We start from the raw sequence: 11,493 nt of genomic DNA, 5'->3' as shown, positions 1-11,493 counted from the left end.
CAGCAGGAAGCACTTAAAGGCACCTTTTATGTCCCTTAGTTTTCTCTCAGCACAAAATTACCACTATTTATTATTTTCTGGCACTTGAAGCAGCTCTCATCATGCAGTAGAACAGCTTCCCAGAGCATGCTTTACCTACCCATGAGTTTAGGTGACATTTCAAAAGGCCACAATCCTATTAGCTACAGCTCTTCCCATCGCTACAAGGGAACCACACTAATGTCACAGCAATGAGTAGCTCACCTCTTGTCCAGAAGCTCCTACTACACACCTATTCACAGGCTGTGTCCAGGACAACATACACGAGCAGGTACTGAGGAATCAGGATTGACACATTCCCACCCCTTTTCAGAGGAGGAAATCCTGACAGCAAGGATACACACATTTTCCAGGCAACCTGCAGAAACTGGATGACATGTAAGTAACTTCATGTGTTTGTTTTCCCACCTATGTACAAAACAAAGCCCCAAGACTGCCTACCACAAGGAACACTAGAAAGTCTTATAAATACACTTGCTAAAGGTGCAAGGTAGAGTAAAGGAAGTAGTCTGGAATAAAAAAAAGTCAACCAAACAAAAACACCAGTGCATGGCCTGAGCCATGATTTCGCAACAGGTGGTGCTGGCATAGTCACAAAATCTGAGGTGACAATACACCCTTCCTACTTAAGAGCATTCACTGGTCTAAGGGGCTTACAGCCAGCAACACAAAAGCGTATCAAGTTAAATTCTGTGCTTAAACATCTGAGAAATAGCAGTTGGATCCCACTGGAAAATGGAAGATTTTCTCGCACACCTTGAAAGCAGCTTCTACCCAAAGCTTGTGGTTTAGGTTTGAATCCAGCGAGTGGCATTCATTCCTCTGCTATTCACATCCTTCCTGCCTTGTCCAGGGCTCCTCAAGCCCTGCTGCAGTCAGCCTCCGTGAGCAGGGTACTACACAAGTGAGTGAGCCAGCGAGCGTGTGAGACGCTAGGGATACTGCCCCTGCTTGTGAGAGTGGGGGAAAGGAGAAACGCTCCTGACTCATGCCACGGGCACAGAACTGGGTGGGAGAGATGGTTCCTGCATCCAGCTCTTAACTGTACTGACCTCCTCTGTTCCTGTGCTCATTGTGGAGGCACCCAGGACAGCCATGGGCTGTGTCCCCCAGTATCTGTCATTTCTGCCTGCCCTGTTTTCTCCAGAACTTAGCAAAGGCAGGACAATGATGCACAGACCTCCTTCTGCCAAAGGGACTCAGGTTCCACTATTTGGTGAAGCAGAACAAGGATGCCATGCCCATGGTGAACCACGGCCACTCCCTTGGTGAACAAACACTCACCCTGACCACCAAGAAAGCTTTCCAAGGAAAGCAGGTCTGCAAGAGAAGGTGAGAAGGTGCAACAACTCTTCAGATCTATATAATGCCACTGCAAAGAGGAAATTACAAAGAACTTTCTCAACTGAAGTGAGAGAGCAACAGGGTGCTAACGGAGGCAGTTTTTAATAGTGCCAAAAATTTTACAATCAGTCTTTTATGAGAATTTTGGAGTCTCCTCGTCAAAAAATTTCAAAACCAAGTCCAGTACACCTCTCACAAGCACTTCTAGTCCTGCTATTTGAAATCAGACAAGACAGACATTCAAAGATGGGCACCTCTTCCCTTTGCTAAGCATGAGCGTGCTCAATTACGCTGAACTGAAGGGTTGCTCTCTCTCCATTCACCCCCATACTTCCTTGTCACAACATTTTAACCAAAGCAAAATGTACAGAAAGGAAAGAGGAGCCAAGCTCTGGGGTTAGAGAAGCTAAACAAATGTTCACAGAACTTAGGAATTATTAGTTACTGCACACACAAGATCCTTCAGTAACAACCTCAGAATGCATGTCTGATGTCCCACCAAACAACACTGGAGGATTTACTGCACAGGATTTGTGGGACGCTAGGAGTTATTAATGAACAAAATTGAACAGATGAGAGTGGCAAACTATTTCATGGCTACGTTGTTTCCAAATGGAAACAGATTCCCTTTCCATCAAGATAAAACAAATGCCAATAACTATATTTTTTTAAAAATGAAATTAGTGGTGGCTTAAAAGAGCCAAAAATTTGCCTATGCAAAATACATTCTGCTCTAGCAAATTCTGAAGGAGCTGCAGGGATGCAACAGATTTAACCACAGACCTGTCTGATGAAACAAGTCAACTGCAACAAGCTCCCCCTACCAGCTGGTAAAGTAATGCAGGGGATGTTACACAAACATCATTTGTTTTGCAATGCGTGTAGACACTCACATGATTTCACTGGGAAGGGCCCAGATAAAAACATGCCTGAGATAGTGCAGTGACAGCAGAGGAACTCCGTGAGACATTTCAAAAAGGTGACAGAATGGTTTTTGTTGGACTCAGCCCTTCAGAGGGGAAGGAAAGCTGTGAAGAGCATCCCCTGGGAGACCCCTCCACCTTTCTTACGCAAACATTTGTACATTTTTAACCATTCACCAAGATATACCTCAGTCCCACAATCACACTACCAGTAGGGCAAGGAAGAGAGTGTTCAGGGAGATAAAAGACAGCATTACACAACCAATTTTATATGGGTGTGGCTCACTAGTTTGATCTGTTTACTGATCTGCATCACCAAAGCAGTCAGAGGCCCTGCTGGGGTTCCTGTGTGTTAGACTGTATGTATATACAGGCAATGGAAGAGTTATCCTCACCTCTGCCCATCGATCCCCTTCCCCCAGACATGTTGGCACAAGCTGAAGGTGGAAGAGGTGAAACCACGAACAGCCAGGCCAGCACCGGAGTGAGGTCAGGACCGCAACACCCTGGCTCTTGCTGCAGCAGCCAGAGCCTGCTGCCCCTCCGACAGCATCCAAGAGGCAATGGTCCAGCTCAGGATGAGTGTGGGCTTGGGCAAACGGTTGGGAGGTCAGCAAAGGAAGCACCTGCAGATGAAGACAGCAAATACCTGCTGCAGCCTTCCAGAAACACCCACGAGAGGGCAGCACATGCCAGCACATGGAGCAAAGCAGCCCACCCGGAATGCGGCAAAAAAGCTTCTTCCCAAAAGGAGAAGCGAATGTCAGCGTGGGACACCTGCAAATCTGCAGAACACTGGGCACCACAACCTCTCTTCTTCTGGGGCACTGGAAAAAGTACGGAATGCATAAGCTTTAACATTCAGGAACTAGCATCTGAGTTTGGCATTTTACGCTCCAGATGCAAATCCAACCCGGATGATGCGCGCAGAGTCCCTGCAGAGTTTGCTCAATCCTTACACATTTGCCCTCTGTCTTGTACTTGGGCCTGACACGTTTTCATGATGAAGTCTGAGCAAGCTGTGATGGGAGACTCATTGTTCTGCATTTCTGCAGTTAAAACCTAAGAAAAGATTATGTCCAGACCTACACGTTTTTATGAACAGACTGTCCAACACACTGCCCACGATTTCCTCATTTATTCCCTGTTACAGCTGCGAAGTAGCATTTTCACGCAGTGTCTTAACACACTACTCTTCAATTGTGTGTTTTCCTTTACCTCCCTCCTCCATCCTGCAATTAATAATCCTTTCTTAATGCCTGCACTAGTGTGAAGCTACAGGAGAACAAGCAACTTAACCATATTTTCTCTTTCAAAGGAAATCTGGGTTTGGTAGTTTTGCAGGGTGTAAGTCACCAGGTGCCATCCTTCAGTTACTACACAAAGAAACTTCTCCTCAGATACTTCAAGGGCACCCAAATCAGCTTGTTTCTCTTAGACACCACCCAGTGCTGCTCTTGTGTGATTTGTACTCACCCCTTGATAGAAGGCCCATAGAAAAGGAATGTTACCTCTAATTTCAGGAGGCATTTGAAGTAACAGCACAAAAAAGTCAAAGGATATCAGAAGCCTGAAGAAATTTTAACTTACTGCTCCAATGCCTATCGCAATAGAGGCAAATAATTTTTAAAAATCCCTGTGTTTCTATTAACCTATGAGATAAACAGAAATACAAAAAGAATATAAATCTTAGATTCTGTTTCAAAAATGTAGTAACTATGCCGCGCTCGCTACCTGCACGTGCAGTTTAAAGATGAAGTTCTAGCAAGATGGGAAGCCTGTCTCGATTGGGTGATTGGTTATCTCTATAACCATTCCTTAGATGAGGTGATCCAGAGAACATTTTGTTCACCAACAAGACTTTAGAGCAGTGCTCCTCAGGCTTCATCTGTACCACACAGCTAAAAGTGGAGGTCTGTCTGATCTCACTTCTTTCCACACGTCCATGGTTTGGTTTAACATATTTGGGGGTTCGGAAGGCTACCTTTCTTTTCAGCACTGCTCTGGGGACATATGCAGTCCCACCAGTGGCACTCCACAGCTGAACTGGAGGACAGTTAATCACAGAGTACTTGCAAAAAATTAGGACAATCAAATTCGATGCTATTCCAGCAAGGGACTTTCTGCTATCTGAGTTTGATCTCTTCACATCCAGTGGGACAGGCAAGGACCTTTACCAAAAAAACCAAAAACAAAACCCAAAACAACCAACAAAAAAACACCCTTAACCTGCTGTACTTTACAATCCCCCTTGTTATCATGGAGAATGAACAACAGAACTGCAATACTTCACCAGTTAGAATTAAAGCTTCTGTTTAGAATTATTTACTGGGAGTCAGTGGAAAGGAGGAAACAAAGGACTTATTGAGCAGTCACATAGGTTTGCTTCATTCCCCTTTCCCCTGCTAAACTCTGTTCAGGCAGCTTCACAACAGCAGGATGGAATCCATCCAGAGGGATCTGGACAAGCTGGAGAAGTGGGCCCGTGTGAACCTCATGAGGTTCAACAAGGTCAAGTGCAAGGTTCTGCACCTGGGCAGGGTCAGTCCTCAGTATCAACACAAGCTGGGGGATGAGGGGACTGAGAGCAGTCCTGCTGAGAAGGACTTGGGGGTACTGATGGATGAGAGGCTGGACATGAGCCCACAACATGCGCTCACAGCCCAGAGGGAGGGGATCCTGCCCCTCTGCTCTGCCCTGGTGAGGCCCCCCTGCAGTGCTGAGTCCAGCTTTGGAGTCCTCAGCACAGGAGAGACATGGACCTGTTGGAGTGGGTCCACAGGAGACCACAAATATGATCTGAGGGCTGTGAGGACAGGCTGAGAGAGTTGGGGTGGTTCAGCCTGGAGAAAAGAAGGCTCCAGGGAGACCTTAGTGCAGCCTTCCAGTACTCAAAGGGGCCTGTAAGAAAGATGGGGAGGGCTTTTTATTGTGGCCTGTCGCGGCAAATGGTGATGGTTGTAAAATAAAAAAGGGTTGATTCAGACTAGATCTAAGGGAGAAAGTTTTTGAGGATGGCGAGACACTGGCCCAGGTTGCCCTGGTGGTAGATGAGGTGGTAGAAGCCCCATCTCTGGAAACACTTCAGGTCAGGTTGCTTGGGGCTCTGATCAACCTGCTCTAGTTGAAGATGTCCCTGCTCAGTGCAGGGCATTGGACTTGATGACCTCTGAAGCTCCCTTCCAACCCAAACCATTCTGTGATTCTATGATTCAACCCAAAACAACACCAAAACTGGAGCAAAGCAGACAGCGTAAGAGATTAGTCCAGGTTTAGAAAAAAAACATCCTAAACACAGCTAATCTAAACAGCATCACACATAGAACTTGCTACAAGGTTGATCTATCAACAAGCTTTGTTGAAGGATGTCGTGCTGCCAGGGGAGCAGAGAAACCACTACACCAACTGCATAAATTACCTGTTTTAAAATTAAATGCTCTTCTGTGATCAACCCAGGAACAGAAGTGCTCACAAAAATACCTTCGTAAGCACTTGGGAATACCTTCACAGCACCTGGGAAATGCCTGGAGGGTTCCTGTGCTTCATTAATGGAATGGGATCTATTCATCAGGAGTCTCTCATCTAATCAGTTAGCAGCAGCAGCAAGATGCCATACCACATTCCCGTGCCAAGCACCAGTATTACAAAAGCCTGCTATCACTGCTGACTTCCGACTAAAAACCAAGTCAGAGCGCAAATATAAACCTACCTTGAAAGCCTCAAGGCTTTAACCATTTTCCCTGAAATCCGATGCTGAGTAATGTTCGGTGACTGGAAGACATCAGACTTACTAAGGTCTCAAATGGCGGAGAGAAACATCATCCTGCTCCAGCTGCGGCTCCTTGTCCAACTTCAGGCACTCAATGTCTTCAATTACCTGGAATGGAACATAAAAAACAACAAAAAAAAAATCACACTAAGAGACGGTCTGACCAGAACATCCGAAATCAGTGAACACACTCCCCCAAATCCATGCAATCATCAAAATACCTTATTAAACACATCACTTTGGCTTCACTCTTGATGCTGTATTAACAATGCAAACGTTTAGAGCTAACGGATCATGCACCAGTCATATTTCTGGAGGTCATGGCCCTGCGGAAAGCACTGGGCAGACATGGGCGGCGGGAGCAGCTCTGAAGTTCCTGGTGCTTTCAGTCTTGGTGAGTAGAGGAATAAATCAGCTGAGAGGTGCCTTATTTTCAAATTCTTACCTGATCCAAGACATTCTTCCTCAAGCTGCCACTGGGGCTGAAAGGAAGCAAAGAAGGTACAACCCCACCTCTAAGGCAGAATGAGGAGGAAATGGAAACATGACTAAATTTGACGCCCTTCTGTTGCAGACAAACCCCATCATGCTACATAGAAGCCTGGGTTTGGAGGTTTGGTTTGGTTGGTTGGTTGGGTTTTTTTTCACACAGGCTCAGTGGCCTATTAATCAAGACAGGCTGAGGAGCAATTGTGGCAGCTTCCTCTCAGTGTTGCTGTGTGTGGTTCTCATCACAGAAACTGAGGCGTGTTTGAGGCTGGAAAACTCAAACACAGTTGAAGTAGCTGTCCTGACAGAAGTCCGAAGGCTTGCAGTTTCATCAGACATCAGGACCTACCCATGCATGTAGCACCTCAAGCAGCAACGAAAGGTAAAAATCACAGCTCAGCACCTAGGAACATTCAAACAAGTAACACCAGCTCAGTAAATCATTCCTTCAGCATCCCTAACTCATCAAACCCATATTTGACCTTCACGTACAGGCTGGCTCCACCAGAAAACAGATCTTTGCTGGTCCACTGGGTAATCACACACGACTGAGGTATCACACACGACTGACTAGATCTGAAGGAAACACAAACTTGTGTCAGGAGGATGCACTTAAGGAGCATAATGAGGTGGACATAGTACCTTGAAGCAACTTGGGGAGGAGTGGGTTGTTACAGCTCCAAACATCACTTTTCAGAGACGTTTTCCAGATGGAAAGGGTAAAGCTGTGAGTTCAGGACTAAAATCCTGACGACACATTGCCAACAAGTAAGCAGATGCCAGTAATAAAGTGATAGAACAATAAGTGACAAAAGCTGCTGTTCTTTACTGTACATTAAATCCACTATGATTACTCCCTCCAATCACAGCAAACACTAAATCCATCTATTACCACTTAAAAGGCCATAACAAAGCAGTTTTGAATATAAAGGTCTACTCTGTTAGCAGTATTATGTTTTTATAGTCAGAAATAATGGCTTAGAGATACGACTGCATCGTTTTCCTTAAGGCATTTTTGCTTCTTAATGGCTAATTCCACTGACAAAGACTTCAAAAATACAGTTGACATGACATCACCAAAGCATATTTACAACTTCGAGCAAGTTTAGTTGCTCTTTAGCCATTTTTGATGTCTTAAAAAGAGGCAAAGTTGGCAAGCCAGGTACTGAACCTGGGAGCAGAGGAAACCTGGAGAAAAAAAAGCCAACAACAAATCCACCTGTCCATGGAAAAATGTTTCATCCTCAACACCACAGAAAACTGCACCACAAAAATTTAGAAGAGTTTTCAAAATTGTATTGAGAAAACTGCTTCTTCCCACCAAACTGCCAACAGAACTCCCCAAGACAAGCATTCAATGATGTGAAGAGAGAGAAGGGTGTATGGTAAGTTAGTTCAAACATCCATTATTTATTTTAATTATTTAATTTAAAAGCTGAACCTCCACCACACTTCCCATTAGCTATACAAAAGCTATTACTTTTCCACTCTGGAGCAAAGCTTTGGAAACTCCCCGCTACAGCTGATGACAGGACTAATAACAGAGTTGCTGGCAATAGGGCTCAGAATATGTTTTTGGGAAAAAAAGAAATCTGTATCTAAATTAGTTTTGTACACTCTTATCATATGGGAAGACACTGCTCCCAGCAGGTTGTATCAGCCTTCTGACCAGACTAGAAGAACAGCTTCTTAACCGTCAAGGGATACCCTGGCACCCTCTGGGAATTAGCAGTAAACGGAGGATTTAAACCTGATCGCAGCACAACTGGTAATAACATCCAGGAGAGATCAGGTCTTACTATACTGCAGAGCACGTCAGGAATTTGAAACAACGGCTTCAGTAATGAGACCCCTTTCCACATGCTTTACAACTAAGCCAACACGAACAGCTTACAACTTCGGAGCGTGTTTCTGCTGCTGATGGAAGCGCTGGGAAGGTGGCAGGCAGCAGGAGGTGACACTGTGCTTAGTAATAAGCATGTCACTTTTGGGGACAAAGACACCAGACCCCGATAAGCTGCTCCGCCAGCTGGCTTCTCCCCAGACTCCTTCCTCGCAGGTTGTTTCTTTAAACAAGAGATGGACACAAGGCACAAAGCAGGCTAAACCCTACGGAGTTCAGAACACAGCTTGCAGGAAGGAGCTCAGCCCTCCTCTTTTTTAATATCCAGGGCTTTAAAAAAATCTTTAAATGAACATATTATCTTTTTATTCCTAGTTTTATCCTCATGTAAAAACAGTAAAAACAAAGCTCCTCTCAGCACTTACCACTCCTTTAGCCACTACAACCAACGTTAATTACAGTATTTCCGAATTTCAACTATTTCCTTCCAAAGATAAACTAAATCTGAACAGAAGGGAAAAAAACAACTTTATTCTTCGAAATGGGAAGAGTACCCATCTCTATAGCTAACCTCTAACAACAGAAATACTACCATCTTCTACACTGACTTCAAAACAACAATCCTTCCCCTAGTCCAGACTGGTTCAACTAAACTCAGAATAACAGTGCATGCTGATGACCCTACGTGCAGCGACGATACAAGATTGCTGAGCTTGGCAGACTCTCTACTTGAGCAGTAAGAGCTTTAGACTGACCTTAAACCCTGATTTAAAGGTTTAAAAGAAAACCTCCAGCAATGGGGTTTACTACAAAAAAATCTAGGGACTAAAGAAACTGCTTTATTCTGACCACTTCAAGAGGTGCTCAGAGAATGGAAGGGAGAAAACAAGCAAATAACGCCCCCCATCCCAACTTTCTCTTATTTCTCCTGCCAAACATCCATGGCCACCTTCTTGAAACACCATGTTTCTCAAATCTCATCCTTTTCCAGAAAAAAGTAACTCAATAATCTCATCCACACCCAGACCTTGTTTAGGTTTTTTTGTTCATTTCAGCATCTTCCCACTTCATTATTTTTGTCCCTCAACAACAACAACAACAAAATTTAAAACCATGCCATGACTCCTAGGATGCTGACCTTTCTTGCCATGGAGAATGCTTCTCGCTGCAAAACAGAACCTTTGCTGTGGCGGCAGGTGAGTGAACTCTGACAAGGAGCCTTTGCCTCCAGCTGGGATACGGCTGCCGCAGAAGGGAGGGCACCCTGACCCTGCCAGCACTAAAGCAATGCTTGATTTTTTTACACAAAGGAGAACAATGAGGCTGCGCTCTCGATTTTTCAGAGGGGCATTCACAAAGCTGAAATCTCAAGAGATTCAAGAGCTATGTGGAAACAGTAACTTCAGGACTAAGACAAAAGGTGAAGTTTTACCCTCTTCAGTCATTTTCTCCCTTCCTGAAAATGATACAGAACGATTCACGTACAGAACGATTCACGTACAGAACGATTCACGTACAGAACGATTCACGTACAGAACGATTCACGTACAGAACCACCAGCTGGTAAAGGTCACAGGCAGCCATCTCCACATACACACTTCATCTCAGAACAAAGGGGAAGCCCTTTGGCTTTTTTGAAGCTTGAAAATGAGGTGGTTTTGAGGAGATTTTAGAAATCCTGCACCCCTCTAAACGCAAGCAGTTGCCTCCTTGAAGTGTGATTTCACAATGAACTTCTATTCGTGTGCTGTCACACGGAAGCCATCAGCCCCTTCTGTGGATATCAACTCAAACTGCCTCACCACTCCACCAGCTAACCATGATAACCCCTGGTACCGAGAGCATGAGCGTCCAAAAATCCAGCCACAACAGGGCAGCACCCAAAACGTGGCACACAACCACATTCCCAAAAAGGGAACTACAAGACCCCAGAACGCTCTGCCATGCAGCTAACAGGAGTTACATTTTTAGGACTAGGAAAGTTCTTACCAACTTTTTCTGCTTCACATGGGAACACGAGGATATTCAGTGCAGGCTGTTATAATGGACAAGGATAACTAAAACCCACACTTCGTTCTGCCGAACAAAGTCAGACTTAAGAGAGGAGAGTTTACTGCAGAATTCCCCTGAAACAGGTTCATCACCGGCTCAAACACCCAGGAGATTTTTTCCAGCCCCTTGCTCCCAGGATTGCTCTCAGCAACCGCTAGTTTGGAAAATACCTTCACCCGGTTTTACTGCTAACCGTGACGTTACACAGGGTGCAACGGCCCCTTGGTCAGTCCGGGTCAGGGGCCTTGGCTGTGTCCCCTCCCAAACCTCTGCATCCCCCCAGCCTAATGACAGGGGGCAAAGCAAGCAGCAGAGATGGCCCTGACGCTGTGCAAGTCCTGCCCAGCGACAGCTGAAACCCTGGGGCATTATCAGCGCTGCTCTGGTCAGGCCTAAAGCACAGCACTGTACAGGCTCTCACAAGAAAACAAATGTGATCCCAACCTGTTATGCTTTCCAAAACTTCTCCCAGTCCCAAACTACTAACATTTTCCATCTCAGGGTCATCATCCTGCCATGTCTCTCTTCCCGGTAGACTGAGGAGTTGATCACATGCTGCTCTGCAAAGGTCAGGACCCATTTCCTCAGCAAAAAGCAACACAACCAGCCTCACATTTCTTTCCCTCTCTTAACAGAGGAAAGGAGGGCATGCAGTGGACTCCAGAAGGATTATGAGAGCTTTCAAACAAAGAGGATGAAAACACTGAAATCAGCAAGATGTATCTGAAAAGATATTTTTGGTGCAGCTGAGATCCTTACTGCTACAACAGAATTCACGTGTCCTTTGAGGGATTCACCAGGTAACTCCCAGCCCCAGAACTGAAACGGGCCCACTCCAAACCTGTCCAGAATGACAAAAAGCTAGTTGCTCTTCTCAGCAGGGCACAGCAGCTACAGAGAGAAGTTAACAGTGGGAAGGAAAAGGCTCATACTAGTAACCCTCCATGATCAAGAATGTTTGCCACAATAAGGCAAATATATTGCACGTACTCAAAAAAAAAAAAACACCACAGTGGAGCAGAAGGAAGCAGGAA

General features: G+C 45.2%; 1 protein-coding gene across 1 annotated transcript in view; it reads right to left on the bottom strand.

Annotated features, from left to right (window-relative positions):
- Positions 1 to 11,493, bottom strand: part of LOC104500068 (NADH dehydrogenase [ubiquinone] 1 alpha subcomplex subunit 10, mitochondrial-like) — a gene marked incomplete at its 5' end in the record, with an annotated part of 18,911 nt that overhangs the window by 2,342 nt on the left and 5,076 nt on the right. The window contains one exon of the mRNA XM_010143663.1: positions 6,098 to 6,183. Within this exon, the coding sequence (XP_010141965.1) occupies positions 6,098 to 6,183 (86 nt within the window). The remainder of the gene's footprint in view (positions 1 to 6,097; positions 6,184 to 11,493) is intronic.

Source organism: Buceros rhinoceros, unplaced genomic scaffold (genome assembly GCF_000710305.1).
Source record: "Buceros rhinoceros silvestris isolate BGI_N320 unplaced genomic scaffold, ASM71030v1 scaffold9759, whole genome shotgun sequence".
Lineage (NCBI taxonomy): Eukaryota > Metazoa > Chordata > Aves > Bucerotiformes > Bucerotidae > Buceros > Buceros rhinoceros.
This window is presented reverse-complemented; position numbering and strand designations above follow the sequence as displayed.